At 38.9% G+C, this 21102-nt stretch overlaps 1 protein-coding gene across 7 annotated transcripts in view; it reads right to left on the reverse strand.

Moving 5' to 3' along the window:
- NR6A1 (nuclear receptor subfamily 6 group A member 1) overlaps positions 1-21102 on the reverse strand; it is a 189771-nt gene that overhangs the window by 152864 nt on the left and 15805 nt on the right. For 2 of the 7 annotated variants that reach the window (XM_030535637.1, XM_030535638.1), the window contains exons 1-2: positions 5940-5986; positions 4188-4229 (exon numbers count right to left, since the gene is read on the reverse strand). The exons of 1 other annotated variant lie outside the window; for it this stretch is intronic. In XM_030535637.1, the coding sequence (XP_030391497.1) occupies positions 4188-4229; positions 5940-5961 (64 nt within the window). In that variant the 5' untranslated portion in view covers positions 5962-5986. Of the gene's footprint in view, positions 1-4187; positions 4230-5939; positions 5987-15873; positions 15986-16296; positions 16407-21102 lie in introns of those variants that run through there. 4 more of the 7 variants (XM_030535639.1, XM_030535641.1, XM_030535640.1 and 1 more) reach the window with 4 other exon arrangements.

Here is a 21102-nt window from a genome sequence, read left to right on the forward strand (position 1 = left end):
TGGTAACACACGAAAAGGTTATGCTATTTTGAACTTCTCTTGACCTTTGATTGCCCTTGTCTCTGCTTATGCTAATCAAAGCGATATATGGAGGCTACTCATAGAAATGAACTTAGCCTGAACCTGTGACATAGCATTGGACTTTGAAGATCTCTGCTCTGAGAGTGTCTTAGTAATGCTACATAAGGTCATCATCTTTCTAAGTGTAGAGCAGCTACGGTAGTTAGGACACAGCACTCTGAGCAGATGTTGGGTATTTCTACTTCAGCAGGCAAACAGCATGGGAGTTACACTGTTCCCCTCTCACAATCAGGTATCCAGAATGTTGAAAATGTACAAGGATCTCACACCTACATCTGTATTAATCATCTGTGGTTTGGCAAAGAGAATCCCACACACCAGGAAGCAATGCAGGAATCCGAAGTATTGATAGCAGCAGGAAGGCAGTTAAGATGCCAACCCTTCTGGAATATAGAACGTAAACAAATGTTTAAATAGAAACATTCCAACCATACACACTGCTGAAGTGGAAATATGCAACGGTCTAGCAGCCCAAGGATATCTCCAGAGCTGAAGCTGATGCGTACACACACACCCCCACACATCCCCATCATGGTGGGATATCTAGTCTCACCTGATGAATATAAAGACAAGTAATAATTTGGGTTATTTTTCACTACATAAGCTTTTTGCTGTACCTTCCACTAATACGGGATATGTCAGAGCTGGGCTTACTTCCCATTTATGAACATAATGGAAAGGAAACAGATCCATAACAGTTTGACACACCCCATAATGGGTGTAGAAGTACATATTTACACTTCGTTCTTGAAATTATGTATTGCATTGGATTGCAAATGAGATAAAAGCTATAGGACTACTGGCTTCACTGGAGCTTAGTACAGAAGCTATGGACCAGACTTTCTGAAGTGAACATTTTGGGTCCTCAGCACTTTTGATGTTGTGACCACTTCGCTACTTAAGTAGGAGCAGTTGGGAAGTGAGCTCTTTTGTAAGTTTGGCCCACTCATGCAAATGCTCTGTGTTATGACTTGGTCATCACTTTATATAGCAAAGCAAAAACAGAGCTGCTATGGGTCTGAGTTAAATTAGTAATACTATATTTAAGTGCCCTCTACTTAGGGACTTGTGTAGGCCACAATTCTGCAGAATATGCTACATTTGTTTTCTAGAATCAAAGCTTTATTTAAAAAAATTTGAGCAACTAGCCATTATGGTTGCCACAAGAACTTTCAACTGTGTCCTCAGTGTAATCAATGCAAATTCAGTTTTATCACCACAGACAATGTGAAATAGTCACTCTGAGATGTGCCCTTGGGCATTCAACTATATGAAGTGAGATATCTGAAACTCCATTAGGATAATTCAAATCTAAACAGCTAAATATTTCACTGCTGATCATTTTAGCATCAACACGCACTAATTTTCTTCATCTGTAAATTGGAGGCAATACTACTCCTCTTCCTTAGAGGTCACTAAATGATGTTGCAGATGGCAAGTAATATACAGAAATGTAAAGCACTTCCCCATTTCTCAGAAATATTTGCATTCATGGCCCACTAAGTGATTACTACTATTATGTTATCTTAATAGCAAGTCTTACCAGATGACTTCCTGTAGAAGTCAGTTACTTTAATATTTCATGACAAGGAAATGGTTTAACAGTTTGGATTTTTGTATCCATTGATCATGAACATGTGGACTCAAATATAGTGAAGTGTCACATGCCAGGAAATATAGATGTAGGATTCAGTCTCTTCATACACTCATAGAATTTAAGGCAAAAAAGGACCATTAGATCTGGTCTTACCTCCTATATGTCACAGGACATTAAATTTCACCCAGTTACCCTTATATTGAGCCCAATGATTTGTGTGTGGTTACAGCATATCTTCCTGTAAGGCACTCAGTATTGATCTGAAGACATCAAGAAATGGAGAAACCACTGCTTCCCTTTGTAGTTTGTTCCAATGGTTAATCAGCCTCACTGTTAAATTGTGCCTTGTTTCTATTCTGAATTTGTGTGGCTTTAACTTCCAGCCACTCCCTTCTAATTATATTGAAGGGGAGGGTAGTTTCAACACCCTATGTTGAGAACACAGGCTTGAAAAGGTTTGGGAAAATACCATAAAATCTTGGAAAGCAATTAGCTTTGCAGCCATTACAAAATACTCTTGTTTGTAGAACACCTACTTCTATCACAGAACTAAATAGGATTTTCACAAAGAGCACAAGCCAACATTAGGGTATCAGCCACAGTTAGCTATTCAAAAAACGTGTGCAAATCCAAGTTAAGGCCTCTTTGGTAATCTAGTAATAGTACAACATGATGCAGGGGTCGGCAACCTTTCAGAAGTGGTGGGCCGAGTCTTCATTTATTCACTCTAATTTAAGGTTTTGCATGCCAGTCATACATTTTAAAATTTTTAGAAGGGCTCTTTCTACAAGTCCATAATATACAACCAAACTATTGTTGTATATAAAGTAAATCAGTGTCAAACAGGTAAGAAAGAGTTAATGGAACAGAAGTATTTCATATCTCTTTTGCCTGTAAAGGGTTAACAAAATCAGAGAGCCTGGCTGTCACCTGACCAGAGGACCAATCAGGGGACAGGATACTTTCAAATCTTGAGGGAGGGAAGTTGTGTGTGCTGTTAGTGTTTTGTTGTTGTTCTCTCTGGGTTCTGAGAGTGACCAGACATGCAACCAGGTTTCTCTCCAGTCTCCCTGATACAGGTTCTTATAGATTCAAAATAGTAAGTACTAGGTGGTAAGGCGAGTTAGGCTTATGTTTGTTTTCTTTATTTGCAAATGTGTGTTTGGCTGGAAGGAGTTCAAATTTGTATTTTGCTGAAAAGGATTTTAATTTGTACTTGTATACTTAGGCTGGGAGGGTGTTCCCAGTGTCTATAGCTGAAAGACCCTGTACCTATTCCATTTTAAAATTTACAAAGATAATTTTTACTGTTTTTTCTTTCTTTAATTAAAAGCTTTTCTTGTTTAAGAACCTGATTGTTTTTTATTCTGGTGAGACCCCAGGGGACTGGGTCTGGATTCGCCAGGGAATTGGTGGGGAGAAAGGAGGGAAGGGGGAGAGAGAGGTTAATTTTCTCTCTGTGTTAGGATCACTTTCCTCTCAGAGAGAGTCTGGGAGAGGGAGAGAGAAGGAGAGGGGAAAGTGGATTTTCCTCTCTGTTTTAAGATTCAAGGAGTTTGAATCCAAGTGATCTTCCAGGGTAACCCAGGGAGGGGAAGCCTGGGAGAGGCAACGGTGAGGGAAAGGGTTTACTTTCCTTGTGTTAAGATCCAGAGGGTCTGGGTCTCGGGGGTCCCTGGACAAGGTTTTGGGGGGACCAGAGTGTACCAGGCACTGGAATTCCTGGTCGGTGGCAGCACTACAAGTACTAAGCTGGTAATTGAGCTTAGAGGAATTCATGCTGGTACCCCATCTTTTGGACGCTAAGGTTCAGAGTGGGGAATTATACCATGACAATCAGGTTTTTAAAATGTTTAAGAAGCTTCATTTAAAATTAAATTCAAATGCAAAGCCCTCTGGGCTGGTGGCCAGGACCCGGGCAGCATGAGTGCCACTGAATCATCTCACGTGCCGCCTTCGGCACGTGTGCCATAGGTTGCCTACCCCTGACATGATGCCATGCAGAACATACAAGTAGTTCAGATCACAAGCAAGCCCAGCATTCCCACCTGTCTTGAGGGCAGGGGACTAGACTAGAAGACTCTGAGGTCCCTTCCAGGCCTACAGTTCTAGGATTCTATGACATGAAAGCAAGACTAGCAAGCATAATCAAGAGCATATGCAGCCCTCAGGGGCATTAATGGACCTAGCAACTCCACCTCTGTGGGACCAAATGCCCCACTGATTCAGCAGCACCCTAAAGACACTGTATGGAATGGCACTGAAGCTCTGGTAGGAGACATCAACCAGGCGGAGGGAAGCCATTAGCCATGCAAGGAGCTCTGGAAGACCTTCCTCTCCTGATCCCAAAATAAATCAAGTAAAAGGCACCTACTGCTAAAGGAAAGAGACATTTCATGAAGTATAAGACTTGTAATATAATCTGCATCCCATCGATACCCACTAGAGCACTGCTCCTGCACTAATCCTTTTCTGGAAGGGAACAAGAACATTTACATCTAATACTTACTAGGAGGTGGATCATGTTCTGTGGAAGACTCTCGACAAAATCCTACAAAGGGAAAAAATAAGTATCAGCGCTGAATATTTTGTGTTTTTGTCTTGTAAAATGGATACATCTTTCTTACTTCCACCATGAAAAGGCTGAGCAATCCACCTCCGCTTTTAACAGTTTAAATGATTTTGCATGTACAACATTAAACCAGATGTAAGTAATAGTTGCAGAAGCATTACACCTTCTAGAATCCAGATAGACAATGCTACTGTAACTCAACTTATACATGAAGATCCAGCTGCTGAATCACATCAAGTATCAAATCGTGATGCTTAGAGGACATATTACACCATATATTTAGGCTACATATCAGTTTTCCATTTAGACAGCCATTCTTCATGTTAAACACAGTGAAATACTATTTATCAGGAATATATATATATATATATATATAAAATATGCATCTGCGCAAATCTGCAAGATAACTGAGGGGGCCACAACATTTCCTCTGCTGATTTGAGTATGTAACAATTTAATCTGTCTCCATAGTTGTAGTCCAGTGACAGCCACTGGGAACATGCTGTTACAATAAGCTCAGATTGTGTGTCTGGTACATAGCAGAACTACACATCTTGTAAGAACTGCTGTTATGTATCTGTACACAGACCTGTTAAAGCATGCATGTCTGTAGTCCCACAAGAGTGCACATCATCAGGGATTATGCAAACCGTCTCCTCAATTATTTTCCAGAAAGATAAGGAGTGAGATACTTCTCCCCATGAAATTTCTTGATTAAATTGCCACATGCTGAGAAGCAGATAGGGAATAATTTACAAGTTCAAGTTATTGTTTATCTCCACTCTTGGTCAATAAACATATTAATGGGGGGGAGAGAAGAGAAGAAAGGGAGTTCTGAAGAGTAGAACTCTACATGATTACAAAAATGTTTTCTCTGTGAATTTTCTCCATAGATGACTAAATGTAATGCAGGCTATTTTTTCTAGATCTCATTTTAGCCTCCTCCTAACTCATCATGCCCTAAAACTTAAACACTAGTGTCCTCAAGCAACATGTCAAAAAAAGATTAAGAGCAGTGCTGCTAAGACTTGTTTAAATCATGTGGGAAATCGTAAGGATTTCTCATACAAATTTCCATAATCCATCTTTTAATCTCCTATCCAAAACCATTACTTTTATTTCCCTGGATAATTGTTCTTTTAACATAACAAGGCATGTATGCCACAATGAAAAGCTTACAATAAGATAGGACACAATTTAGTCTCCACTATAACATCTAGCAAGACCTAGTTCTTTCACAGTAGCCTTTAGATGTTACTATTGTTTGCTTTTTCAAAAATCCTAGTACTTTACAAAGTTTCAACCAAGTCAGTCAGAACGTGCTAAAAGCCATGCTCCACTGAAAAACACTTAATTTGGAATAAAAATTCAATATTCTGCAACCAAAATCTCAATGGTGCTAAAACGTTCCCAGAATCAACACAGCCACCTAACTAATTTATTGCAAATCAGTGACACCATTATCTGTTAAATGGACTCCCTGAGGCAAGTCTCTCATACACACTCTTCTACAGCTTTCCAATATCACCGGAACCCTTCCTACTTTATTGTTGGTCTTCCCAACAAGTCTTTCAGGCTTCTATTGTTAAAGGGAGAAGCTTGCATTAAGTGTTCAGCTACCCTGGTATGGGGATTGTGTGATAGACAAGGAGAAGTGTCAAGGGAAATCCAATTGTTGTCACCACCTACCTCTCTGCCTACTTTCCACCATGTTTACAAATGGTATTAGCTCCTGCCGTGTGCAATTCCAAAAGCACTTTGTCTTTGTGGCTCATTCCATCCACATCTGTCTTCTGCTATTATCTCACATTTGTAGGATGTCATCTCTGTCATTAGCTTTTGTTTTAGATATGGTGACACCATTCTAAAACAGTCTTTGGATGACAAAACACTTGAAATCATTCAAAGAAGTAAAAGCATCATGTTTTAAAGTAATTTTTCCAGCTGTACCTGTTAATCATTTTCCCCCCACGCTCATTTAATCTAATTTTTAAACTGCTACTTTAAAAAACTTGGGAAAAGAAATTCATAGTCAATTTAGCACACACTGCTGCTCCAAATAGAGAAAAATCTGTTATAAGTGCAGTTCTATTCGGAACCGTGACTTTATTTAAAAAAATAGCATAGTGATCTATGTTTTTCCTCAGTGACTTCTTTATCAAATACAGACAAGTTTAAAAAGATGTTTTTTCTAACTCAGTTTTCAAGCTCGGGGTTTTTTTTTAAAGCTTAAATTTTATACTACTGAAGTGATTGTAACATCAAGTGTTAAACAAATCTTTCCATAATTCATCTCACTGTAGCTGAATTACCTATAAGGAAGACAGAAAGATGGTTGAATACATCTAGAAATGCTGTTTTTAAACATGTTTTTAGAGAAAAAGACTAAAAAGTTCAATTCTTGTATATTATAGCTTGACTGATATAGCAACAGCGGAAAGGCAGTTCAGGAGGGTAATATGCTCTGGATACTTGCCTAGCTCCCACAAGTGGGAAAGAGGATTAAGTGCACCAGTGAGAACAGACCCCCTTTTGTACACAGATACAGTATGACATGGGTACAATTCATTTCAAAAGACATCCACTTACTCCGGGTAATCAGCTGGAACATATGACTAAAGAAAAATCATAATACATTTTTCCATCAACACTTATAGAAAGAACATGCTTACATAACATACTGTCACTTATTTCTTGTGAAAGACATCCACAGAATCCAGTGAACTACAAAGGTTAAAAGGGGCCCTGTTAGTTCTGCACTGAGCATACTATAATTCTCCAAGTCTGCCTTGGGAGCTCCTGCACCTTTATATCCTGGCAAATTCAATTTAACCACTATTCATTGAGTTCAGCACTGATGCTCCAATCATCTCTCCCAACTCCACCCTGACATCTGGGGCACTTCTGACCCAGCACACGCCAAACAGCAGCTACCATTCAACCGTTCCACACCAGTGAACAAGAACATATGCTTGTAAAGGGAAGTCTGAATAGACAGAACCAGAGGACACTCTTGGACAAAGGCCCACATAAAAATGGATTGTCATTAGGCCTAGAAGTTTTTGTTTTGTCTTTTTAATTTACTGTGTGATAGGAGATGGCTCAAGCATCCTGAGAAACTAAGTCCTATTAATAGCTTGAAAAAGAGGCATTACAGAATGGCAGTGTCCTCAAAAATACAAGAAGGCAGTTTAACATGAGGCAGGGAATATTTATTTGTATTATTCATGGTGGGCAACTGAGACTGGCATACTACCTGGGCATACAATAAGAGGGGGAAAAAAAGTATCTTATTCAGGGATACGTTCAAAGCTTCCAGCAATGAAGTCTGTAAGATGCTTGTTTGCAAAGCATCTACATGCAGCACAAAACTATACTACCTCTGATTAAAAATCTAGAGAAGAGCCAACCAGTCTAAATACACAGACAATTTCAAACTAATCCAGCAGAACCACCCATCAACACAAGTGGTCAATCTCCCACTGGTACCAAGATCAGAAAAAAAGAATCAGGGATGTAAACTAAACAAAAAACCCTCCCTCCTCCCCCTAGATAAAATAGTCAGAAGTAATCTAGCTAAAATAAAAATGACTTCCAGCATGCACTAAAAGAACTCTGGTGCACCTCCATGACTCTTGACCCCAGTTCAGCCTTTACTGAACATGGAGATATCAGAGAACTGAGGGTAAGTCTACTATGCAGATGGGAGCAGCCCCCTGCCCAGTTAGACTCTAGCAGGGCTCACACTAGTGCGCTAAAAATAATAGTGTGGATGTTGAGACTCTGTCCCAGGTTTAGCCACCAAAGCTCAGGCCCAGCAGGTTGGGTCAGTGAGCTTGAGAGCCCAAGCTGCTACCGAAGTCACATCAACACTGCTACTTTTGGCACACTAGCTCAAGCCCTGCTAGTGCATGTCTGTGTGCTTGCGCTGCGAGGCTTGCTCCCACCTGCAATGCAGAAATACCCTGACTGAGCCAAGCAACTGTAACTACTAAGCAAAAATGGAGAGAGAGACTCTCAAGTAACCAGGCCTAATGAGTTATAATGGGATTCAGTAATACTACTTAACTCCCTGAACATACCCTGACACACTGCAAGGTGCACAGCGTGCACCTGGTGGGCATTACAGATTCCCTTGCTCCCATTTGAAGAACAGAGCAGTTATAGTCTGCAACTGTCATGTGACCTATCCAGAATTTTTAAAAAAATTATATATATTTGTTCTCCAAGTAAAAGCCCCTTTTGATAGTCTCCCTGATGCTCAGTGCCCACTATCTTAGACAATTGCCTGTTACACCCCTCAGCACCAGATACAGTACTATTACCCTGTGTAATAGCACAAGCTACTCTGTAGTAAGGAGAAATTAGAAAGATTCTTTCAGATCTAGTGACAAATTTTCGTTCAAAGACAAGGAAAGAACTTCACCCGTAACTGATAAGAGCCACTACTCACTATTACTTCAAATAGACAGATTGCTGTAGTAGAGGAGCCCAGAGCTTTGGAAACTCATTAGCAGAGAAACAAGACAATGGGATTAGTTTCTCTCCTCCTGCTGTTCTCAGACCTTATCAATGGGCTCCCCGCTAAGTATCAAGGGGTTAACCCTCACATAGCCACCCCAGTTACCTACTTAGTTTTTACATGCAGTGCCTCAATACAGAACAAACAGATGTTGAAGTATGAACTGAAAACCTGTAATTCTATTTTTTTTTAATCAAATGAATTTATACTTCAGCTGCATCCATTTTGAATGCAAGATGCTCTCTGGGTTAAGTGGGTTATTAGAAATAAATGTAGGCCCACTAATCCTTCCAATTTCCTGGTTAGTCGTTAATGCCTACAGCACTGTACCCATCTCCTTGTTTCAGGCTAAGGAAATGCATTGTATGGCAACAAAGACATACCACATCTTTAACCTTTCACCCTAAAGGCTTTCAAGTCAAGAACAGAATAACTTAATCATACATATGAAATAATCCCAGGGGAGATTTTTGTTGTTTTGTTTTAAAGATTATAAAAACCTGGCAAGTAGTACTAGAGCAGCAACCAAACATGCTTAAAGTCATTTTCTGTTTTATTTTTTTGTTTTTGTTTTTTAAAAAAAGATCAGTCATGTTTCAGCTTTTATTTATCTTGGAAATCACAAGCTATATAATACATTCATATCAGAAGTAAGTGTCATCCACAGCAAATTTGCCTCTGCTGGTAAACAGAAGCCAGTCTGTAGCTCAACACCCCAAATGTACATTAGAGAAGACTTCTCAGACAACCATCGCTTCTCACCTGAAAAAGTGAGGATCTATGGGTAAAATATAGGGTCATCTATGAAATATTTTGCATTTACTCAATATAGAAACTTCCACTATGTGATCTCAAAGCACTTTATCACATTAATTAAGCCTCAAACACCACAAGACAGTAAACTTAGGCATGGAGACTCATCTATGGTCACACAGCCAGTCTGATAGAACTTGAAACAGAGTCCACATCTTCTGGTTCCAACCCATGTGCTATAAGCACAAGATTAAAAAAAAAAGTAGGAACTAGACTAAAATCTGAAATGCAAAATCCTTCCCTAGGTACACAGAACAAACCCTCTCATTAAGCCCAGAGCAGTGATGATTTTGACAACTGGAAAAGAAATCTCACTTAAACTTGACAGAATTTTATACTCCGCCATGGAACACAGACATGGTTTTAAATTCAAGGAATCTTTCAAATATTGAGATCCTAGTGTTTACCGGGTCTCAAATATTGAAGGTTCTATTTTTAAAAATATATATTATTGTGCCTGTAGCAAGAATTTAAAGTAACTACTAATGCTGTCATTTCTAAAGACAATAAATCCTTTCCTGTCAGTTTTATATATATTTTAATTCCTTACTAATGGAAATATCTTGAAATAGTATTGCTGCTGCTTTGACTCCCCTCCTCTCACACACACTTCCTGCCCACATATGGTGCAGAAACCTTTATTAAATCATCACTCAGTACTACCATTAAAGATATTTCCTCTTTATGAAGCTGTAGCATTCATTTGAAAACTGACCTAAAAGGTCAATCTTTCAGGCTTCGAACGAGGCAGCACTTGAAATAAATGGATGTAGGCATATTCATTAATTGCTACGTATACCCAGAATACTTTTTCAAATATTATACAGGCAAGTCTCATCTTACACGGGGGTTACGTTCTGCAGTTAGCACATAAAGAGAAAACCGAATAGTCAAAATTACATTGAGTTGAATGGCGGGTGGAATCGCCCACACTACAGGTACAGTATTAACATTGTTATTTCTCTCTTTTGGGGGATTTTCTGTTTTGTTTTTGCCAACCACATAAAGCTGAAATTGCGCATGTTATATGCGCATGAGATGCGACAGACCTGTACTTCGGATTAGAAATGACGCACTCTTAGCTTAGCCAATTAGTCAGTGGAAACACTCCCATTGAAATCAACGAACTTTGGATCAAGTTCATACATTTTTGTTGTATCTGAAAGGCCAAAATTGGATTCATAACCCAAAACTGGTGGATAATTCCAAGAGAGTTTAGTCAGTTTCAAGCAGTGGTTGATCTTTCAATCATTTTGTTTTGTTTATTTTGTAAAATGCTATGGCACAACAATGGGTAATCTTATCTTTGTGTTTATTCGCTGCACTCAGCATTGTAGGAGGAGAGGGAGAGGGTTATTCCACAGTCCACATTTGTTCTGATTTTTTCTTCCTGACAACCAACTCAAATGCTTTGGAGCCTTTTACTTTACAGTTCAAAGATGCAATCACATGCTCAGATGCAATTTCCTCTCCTAATCTGTTCCTTAAAAGGAATCAAATTAATCACTGTACAAGAACAAAATGAGAAGACTTACTTCCCACTGAATCACTCACTCCTTCACTCTTCATCACTGTCACATTTCACAGATGGCCTGTGTCCCGCTTCACCAACAATGTAGTTCCAAGGCTTGTCATCTGAGCATAGGCCCAACCACCCCTCCTCTGAGGGACTGCTCTGACCACAAATTGTGTCCAAACCTAAGACATCTTTCTTTGCTTACCAAAAAATCCCACCACAACCTTAATCCTGCTGTGATTTCTCATTTATAAGCCTGAGTAAGGAAAAACTAACCTTGTGCTATGAAAGAGGTGGGTAATATCAAAGACTGAGCCTTAAAGGAAAAATTAGAAAGTACTAAGACATAAGAATAAAGACAGTCTCTTGAAACATACATGCCTTTATTTAAATGACTCTTGGCTATGAGACAACTTCAGTCATAACTGATTCAAAATGAAATGCAGATGGATCAGCCTGTGTTATATTTTACTTAAGTTACAGCTTAGTTTTTATATGAACTTTACTTTGAAAACATTTTACAAAGGAACACTCCTTCCATTCTGTCAGTCTATTCCCCCACCTAGTCAAAATATGTATCCAACATAATTCTCTTTAGCAGAGCAAGTCGGCCATATCTAGCCCTCAAGTCCATCAATTCAAGCACTAGGCTCACATTGCACAACTTTTTTCATTCACTTCATTTACTGTAATTTTAGTCCTCGAATCATTTAAGGACAGGATCTAGAATTAGAGTTACTCAAGATAGAATAAAATATAGTGCGTGGAGAAACAGCCCATCAAGTTCTAGACTGTCCTCTGACCAACCATGATGGGGAGTGGGAAAGCAGGATAATATGTACGTTGCAAAGCCCACAGTTCTATATAAAGGAGAGGACAACTGCAACCCTTCTGAAGAGAAGAGTAGCCTTTTAAGAACAGATAAATCAGAATTATTTTGCAAAACCAAAAAGGTTTAATATATTCCTTTCAAGCCTTATTCCATAGTACTGAGTATGGAAAAGTTCTTTGCATCTATAATCCAAAATACCATCTATATGCCTTTGTGTAGAAAGATATGACCTACGTAAAAACATTGTTAGTCAGATGTTCTACCTAGTAAAAAAAAGTCAGTATAGTAACTCTGTAGCAAAAAACAAACAAACAAACAAACATTTGCATTCTTATTCACTTTAGATATTTATTATGAAGAGTTAAAACTCCAAGGAGCAACTGTTGGAGCTTTTTTATGGGATATACTGAATAGTAAAGAGCAACTCCCAAGTGAGAGTTTTAAAATTCGCCATCTTTTGGCATTTATGCACACACTTCAGCTCTGTTCCAGAAGATAAAAACATTTTCATTTAGAAAGTTATCGATGCTGGATGGTAATATCTCATAATTGACTACACAATTAGTTCTAAATCAAATCATTTAAGTTGTTCAAAAGCAGAGGTTTTCAAACTGGGGGTCGGAACCCGTCAGGGGGTCACGAGGCTATTACGGGCGGGGGGCGGGTTGTGAGCTGTCAGCCTCCATCCCAAACCCTGCTTTGCTCCAGCATTTATAAAGGTGTTATAAATTAAAAAACACTTTTTAATATATTTAAGGGGTGGGGTATCACACTCAGAGGCTTGCAATGTAAAAGTGGGTCATCAGTTAAAAAGTTTGAAAGCCACTGTTCAAAAGCTTGCCAGATTTTTTCCTTGCTGTTTACTCTAATTAACTGTTTGAGGTACTCAACTTTTAAGAACCATCAATAACAGTAAATGCAATATAAAATGAAATCTAAAATTAGGCTGGTAAGCCTTTCACATAGAAAAATGTCGGTGGAAATATTCCTCCTTAAATAACCATCCATATTTTGTGTTGCATCAATACATATTTCCGTTGACCCTTAACAGTAGTGAATATAATAGAATACTAATTTGATCTGTTACTGTGACTAAAAATGAATCAAGGATAATAAAAACAAAAATCAAAAAACAGACTTTACTCCAGATAACATCTGTTTCAGAAATTGCTTGGGCAGGAAGACAATCTAACTTTCACAATATAATCTAATCAAGAGCCACAGGAAGGTTTATGATGCACTTACAATTATTTTAACAGAAATGCTGTAGGTATATGCAGCATCAACACTATTCAGCACATTGGACATAGGATTGATGCTACAAATGCAGGATTCCCTCTTTCAAAGAAGCCATCACTTTTTATTACTCGCAATAAGGGTGAAGCCAAAACCCACTTTGGGAAGATGCAGTCATGTGATACACTGGGCGGGGGAGGATGAAAATATGTATTTGCGCCTGCATCTGTAATTTGTACTCATGCATCTGAAGTGGGGTTTTTGCCCACAAAAGCTTATGCCCAAATAAATCTTTTAGTCTTTAAAGGTGCCCCCTGACTGCTCCAAGTTATTTTAATCTACGATGGGGCTAAACATTCATGCACTAGTCACAGTTGAACCTGTTATTGCATGGCATCACTATAGAGGGAAGTTGAACGGTGTTGGGTCCCTTAACTGTGTTTCCATACTTAGACTACATTTGTCTTCAAGTTTCATCTTAAATCTGAATTTCCTGTGTTTGTAAGGCTTGTTTTTAAGACCTAAAACATCCATGCAATGTTTTTATCCATAATTTATTGATCTATACTCAATTTTAAAACTACATTAAATAGCAGTTAATCTGGGAATAGTTATAGATTGAGGGGTAACTGACAATTTTTAGAAAGTGACATGGAAAAAATGTACATTAGCACCATCTACTTTGAAGGACAGCTGTCAAGTGAGGATGTGCTTGCTGGATATTTAATGTTTCTATAATTATATGGATAATATTACATGCTGTTATTATTTTGAGTCAATTACAGGGTGTCTACTGTGTAGTAAGTTGCTCAACATTAACATTAGAGATGTACATTTAGTATGTTACAGTACCATTAAGGCTAGGCTTTGTTTTAATCTTATGACTGCCTGCTAGTTGAGAAGGAAAAAAACTTTTGTTTTAAAAGAACCTATCTGCTTGCCTTCATATCCAAGATATTGCCCTGATCTGGGTCCTCAACACTAACAGAATCCTGAAAAATACAACTGCTTTTGAGACAAACAAGTCTCCTTATTGTGGACAGAAAGTGATCTTTATTTCCTTTAAACTTTTACTTTAAAGTGCTATCCAACTCATGTCGTGTGGGCTAAACCTAGCACCCCATGACAAATTCAGATTTTGCAGAATACAAAATTTAAATACAGAGTGCTTCTGGCAGCAAAGAACCATCAAAATGTGAACTGACATAATGACACAATAGCAATTATCCTTTTGTGCCGCCTCATACTCACCTGTCTCCACAAGTAGTGCTGAATGCGACACAAAGGGCATATTCTGCCTTACTGTCTGTTCAAGCCTCCCATTGTCATTTGGCTCAGTGCTTTTGGTAGGAGGCTGGCTCTGTTACAGAATTTATATTCCCTCTACTACTATGCTTTCATTAGATGCTAAGTATAGTGATAGGCTCATTCAAAATACTTCATTGTGTACTGCAGTTGCACATAGGGGCTTCAAGTATGGACCAGGGCCTCATTGTGCTAGGCACTGTACATACATGTGACAAAGATGGTTCTTGCCCTTGCCCAGAGAGATGACAATCTAAGAGCCTGTTTACACACCGAAGTTGCACCAGTTAACAAAAGTGAGTAACTAAACAGATATAATTTGTGTGTGTGAACTCTCATTAAGATGAATCTTACTGGATTTGTCCCTGTAAGTTTACCAGGGCAAGCTAATCCAGTGTAACAGTCACCACACAGTTGTTCCATTTAACAATATTCATATTAAAAACAATCAAAATGATACAACTGTTTGTGTGGCTAGATCTAAGTAACCTGCATAAACAGAATGAAAGGGTTTTTCTATTCCATGGCCTAGAACCCTTTTACCAGGTGGTCTTGCCCTTTCCATTACTGCTGGTCCTCCATCTGTTATTCTGCACTCAAATCCCACTGGTAACATTAAACATACACTGCATCTACCCCTTTTTGTAAAACTGGGAACAGCAAGAAGTTCCTTCTCAACAGGATTTGATTCAAGTTTAACATGCTTTTAGCCAAGGGACTGAATGCTTCAAGGAACTGGAAATGGGAGCCATTTCTCTCAAAATAGGCTGCCTCCATCCCAGCCTCAGGTCACCAGCAACCAACGGCTGTTCAGCACTCTACATGAAATGAATCAATGGTTTCATTCCAATTTTTGGTCACCTTTTGTTAAACATGAGTCCGTTAAGGAAGGTAAGGCCCTATCAGCATGCCACTGACATTTCTGATCTAATGCAGAAGCATGTACGAGTTGGATAGGGAAGGACAGCAGTTGGCTCAATTTGAGAAAGATGGAAGTGATGTTGGTTGGTATCTATTTATAGCTACATCCAACAGTGGATAAGCATATTAGCCTAAAGCTTCTGCTAAAATGATCAGCAGTGAAATGGTTGATATAGACATTAAATATCATTAGATTGAGTTAGCCTTCAGTTGTGACAAATAAGAGCTTCCTGTAATGTTCTCTTAAAATAATGTTCTTTACAGTTAAATAATCATGCCTTTAAAAAACCCCACTCAATGTCTTCAAAAACTGATTCAAATATTAAACAACTCATCCCTCTGCAAAGATGCTGGTGCCTTTGCCCTTAGTTTTCCAACTCAGATCAAAATTGCCTAAAATAAGTAACCAGCAGTTAATACTTTCACTGATCGAGCAGCATTAATGTAATTTTCCTTTCACTTTGTTTTTCACTAGTACCTCTTCCTGTGTGTCCCGAACAAAGTCTCCTGCTTTCACATCCACTCCTCCTTTAGCAGCTGTAGCCTGTAAGTTATGTTTATTTGACAACTAACTTGGTTTCCAAATCATGTTTCCTGTGAGTCTGCACTTTCACAATCACCACACAAGAGTAAACAAAACAGGAAGTGAAGTGTAGCTGGCATACAGTTTTAATCAATTTCTGTGTGTGGCCCCCGCCACCACACCCCCCTTCGGTCTCTTTTTCAATGCGTGATAACTTTGGTAGACGAATTTTGTTTGTGAAACTTTTGTAGCTAACACTACAGAATCAGCACACAGACATAAGAATTTTATAAAGCCAATTTGTAGCAAAAATATGTGCATGTTAGACAGAGTCTGACCCACTCTGAAGACCCCACATAACTCCAATTCACTACTTACTCTTTTCACAGTGCTACAGTATGCATCTTGTCCCACCATACAGGCTCGTCATATGTTGCTCACGTTAGTGTGGTTACATAGCTCTTGCACTCTAAAAAGAAACACCCCACTGTGATACAGATTGACTCCTCCTTTCTTAGGCTAGTGCCAGGCAGTCAGAAAGCTGATCTTTTATCTACTCAGACTAAGGACTGCAAACAACAGTTTCCCCTCTACAGTGTAATGCAGTAGAGACTAACATGTAAAATTTGCTGCATGAAGATAAGTATTTTAGGAACGAGCTCCTGTCTGATGGCATTACTGCTACATAGCCTCAATGAATGTGTTACAAAACAAGCTTCAGGACAGTTTTGCTTTACTTGGGGGGGGGGGGGGGATAGCTCAGGGGTTTGAGCATTGGCCTACTAAACCCAGGGTTGTGAGTTCAATCCCTGAGGGGGCCATTAAGGGAACTGGGGTAAAAATCTGGGGATGGTCCTGCTTGGAGCAGGGGGTTGGACCAGATGACCTCCTGAGGTCCCTTCTAACCCTAATAGTCTATGATTCTATATGCTATCATATTACCATGAATTCTCTTCTCAGAAGAATCTCTGATGCAGTTTTTTGACTGAATGTTAGTTCATTCAAAATTCACCATCCAACTAATCTCAAATCAATGAGATTGCTAAAAAGGGATTGTGACCAATAAACATAAAACGTAAACTGGAACAACAAATCTTAACTACACAAAATCACTTCAGAAAAAGCTATTAAAAGAGACTATGGGAGAGTAAAGTAATATATTTTATTGGGCCAACTTCTGCGGGTGGAAGGTACAAACTTGCGAACTCCACAGTGCTCTTCATTAAAAGAGACTGACATTTCTATTGCCAAGGCTCAGCAGTGGAGAGCTAACAAGTTATTTTCTTGCAATTTACAACTCCATGAGGCTTGCACAGGTTCTAAGCCAGAGAAGGAAAGAAAAACAGAGTTTTGCCAAAAGGTATTTATCAGGGTTAAAGCAGCAAAGAATCCTGTGGCACCTTATAGACTAACAGACGTTTTGGAGCATGAGCTTTCGTGGGTGAATACCCACTTCTTCAGATGCATGCACCCACGAAAGCTCATGCTCCAAAACGTCTGTTAGTCTATAAGGTGCCACAGGATTCTTTGCTGCTTTTACAGATCCAGACTAACACGGCTACCCCTCTGATACTTATCGGGGTTTTTTTCTTCTCACCTACATTTCTAAAACATTAAATCAAAGGCTTCTCCCAAAGCACATTCGCACAAAAGGCAGTCTCAATTCAACTCTTTCTAAAAAGGGCTTTCCTTGCAGTCCATGAAATAATTTTAAATCTTAAGGGAATCTTTTATAAGTATCTATCTTCATTTCTCATCTTCCATATTAGAAGATTCAGGCACAACGTATGTTTCTTCACTATGTCTTTACATCACTGTTTAATTTACACTCTGTGCTGACCCCTGATTTGTATCATTTAACTCTGAAGTGTTGTGATTTTTGTAAAGTATGTACAAAAGTTAATCTGCCATTTGTGTGTGAGAATACCTGGAAGCCTTTTTCTAGTGAGTTTACTGATAAAAAACAAGAAATGAGATTTACAATATAATATATTGTTTTTGAAATTGGCCACTTGCAAGAAAAAAAATTAACTGTATAATTTCAAAATTATGCTGGTCTTCTGTGTGACAAGACCCATAACGACTCAACGTGGCTATTACATTAGGTTAAAAATTGTCCCAGTTAAATAAAGACAAAAGGAAGCAGGATGGCATGGTTCAGTTTTTGGACAGAAAGTGAGACGTGGCACTAGAAAGATTAAGGCAGTCTGAATCAAATACTACCTGATACTGATTCCTACAGTATAGAAATGAAAGGTATTACTATGAGATAACCTTGATGGATACATGACAGTAACAGACAAAAACGTACTGTCTTGCTGTTGTGAGACCCCCAGGCTATATTCTGAGACCCCAGGCTATATTCTGACTCTGTGGAACAGTAGACAAGATATTTAGAATTAACTAGTTTTGGATGAAAAATGGGTTTATCTATTGTAGACAATCCTGATCTCTGAATAATTTTTATTCCCTTTTTTCTTGAATTGCCTTTTTTTATAAAAATGAAAAAAAAAATAGATACATCTAAGTCCACACATCAGAAACCATGTTGACTGGCAAGTTAATATTCAGCTCTAATACACATTAATTCAAATCTTAGATGGAAGAACTTCCACAAGACCAAAAAAACTAAATTCATGGTCCTAAAATTCTACAAACTGGTTCCAGAAGTCAAAAACACTAAAAAAGCCATAGGACAAGAAAGCCGATGCACTAAATCCATACACACACCCCTACCCATCCCCCTTAGGGTCGGGGAAATACAAAACCAATACCACAATGACATAGGGAGGAAGAGGCAATTACTATTAGAGTAAAAGGAGAACACCAGGGAACATTAGGTACAAGGAACAAGTCACTAATATTCATTAACCATGGGCTGCCCCATGTAGCTACCACACTACTAACATCTGCTAATCCTCATGAAGATTCAACTGCACAAATATTATCTCCAGGTAATATGGAGATGAGGGATTTAGAAGCACACACTATTCCAAATCACTCAAGTGTCTTTTGCACTGTTTAACAAAAAAAAATTTACAAAAAGGATGTACAAGTCCACCATGCACTGCATTGCATAACACTTTGCATACAAAGAACCTTCCATCCAAGGACTGAAATCACTCTATATAGAATATTAAATGTAGAAAACATTGGGTTTTCGACCTAAAGGAGTTTACACTAAACAGAATACACAAAACAGTTCAGACACATTTAGAACTTCATAAAGGAAGCGGGGGGAAGTAATTTGTAGGAAACAAAAGAAGGAACCTGATCCACAGAAATGGGAAAGAGCTGTTCTCAGTATAGGTAGTGTATGAGAGAAGGTGTCAAGTGGGAGAAAACCAAAGTAGCCATTATAGAAGATATGTATGAAGAAGTGAAACAGGAGGATGAAGTGACAGCAGAGCTCTTCAGCGCACTGAAAATGGGAGTGCAGAGCTTGAACTTTATGCTTAGAGTGAAGTTAGCTTACAAAAAATGAACTCAGCTTCAACACCTCTCATGGGGAAGACCACCACCATTCTACAGTTGGGGAAATTGAGCCACAGAGATTAAGTGGTTTAGTCAAGATCATGGAGTACGATAAAGCCAGGAACAAAAATCAAATATCAGCTTCCATTACTCTAACCCTCAGACTACACGTTTTATTAAGTAACAAAGCAGTAAGATTCATGATTTAGTAACCTGCTGAAGTAATAAATTCTGCAAAATATTTACAGGCCCAATGACTTCCTAGTGTTCAATGGCAAGGCGAATCTTTCTGCTCCATGTTTTATCTGACTGAGACAATCTCTGTAACATATTGCTTTAAAATATTTGTGTAGTGGTAGAGCTACAAATTGAGAGTCAAGACTCCCAATTTTTATTCCCAGCAGACCCACAGATTTGTACTCTAGATAAAATGACAGTTTCAGCACTTCACTTTCCTCCCCCCCCCAAAAAAAAAACAACAACAGACCTCTATCTGTATATTTCAGCCAAGTTTTCAGAAGTGACTGCTTTACCATGGATGCCCCCATTTTTAGGAGGCGTAATCCGAGACATTTTGGGCTTCAGTTTCAGCAGTGTCACTGACCCTCAGTGCCTATTCAACTAGAATTGTGGGTGCTCTCTACTTCCACTCACCAAGCCAATGGTGTCCCAAGTTAGGCTCTCAAACCTAGAGGCCAAGGTTGAAAATTTAACCTTCATGTTTATGAAGCATTTCACAAATGCAAAGTACTGTGTAGCAAAGTAAGACCATCAATTTCATGCAGTTAAAACTCCACTATCCTCCTCAGCTCTTTATTCATATATTTTAGATCTCATTAATTTTTCCACCCTCTAATCATCCAGGGCCAGTTCTACATTTCACACACACAGCGCACCTCTACAGTAAGGACTTACAGTTCCTCTACCTTCCTGCTTTCTCTTCTGAGCCAATTTATTCAGCCAACTTGATTACTTGCTTTCTAGACAGAAGAACCAAGCAAGTAGTATCCTTCAGAGCTGCTGCTACTTCGCAAGCTGACCACAAGGAACTAAGTCCAATACACTACCATCCAATCGGCAGCAGGTTCCTCTTCAATGCACACCATAAAAAAAAACACCACACCAGGAAAGCCAGCATAAAAAAATCCCTTCAAACTCCCCTTTGCATGGCATGTTGTATTGTATTTAACAACCTGTTGTTATTTGCTAGCATGGACTTAACCAGTCAGGCTGTTCTCTGCAACTAGAACTCAGTTGTAGGCATCAAGTCTACTAGCTGAAACATAGCAGTAGGAAATAGACTGAGTTTCTCTTCACTAGAAACCATGTCTTGTGGCAAAAGTCACATAAGACACAAAGCATAGCTTACCAGGCAGAGAAAATAATTCAGTCTTTGAACATAGTGGACAGCTCATGATTACAAGAGTTAGGGTATGTCTACATTTAGAACGCTGCAGTGGCACAGCTGCACTGCTGCAGTTGTGCCACTTCAGCGTAGACACTATCTCTGCCCATTGGTGGGCTTCTCCCATCAGCATAGGTAATCCACCTCCTCAAGAGATGGCAGCTAGGTTGACAGAAGAATTTATACTGGGGGTGAGTGAGTATAGCTACGTTTCTCAGTGGTGTAGCTATACCAAAGTAAATTCATAGCATAGACAAGGTTTAAGATGCTTGACTCTTCACAACACCGTCAAAAATGGAGTTTCC

Source organism: Gopherus evgoodei, chromosome 16 (genome assembly GCF_007399415.2).
Source record: "Gopherus evgoodei ecotype Sinaloan lineage chromosome 16, rGopEvg1_v1.p, whole genome shotgun sequence".
Taxonomy (NCBI): Eukaryota; Metazoa; Chordata; order Testudines; family Testudinidae; genus Gopherus; species Gopherus evgoodei.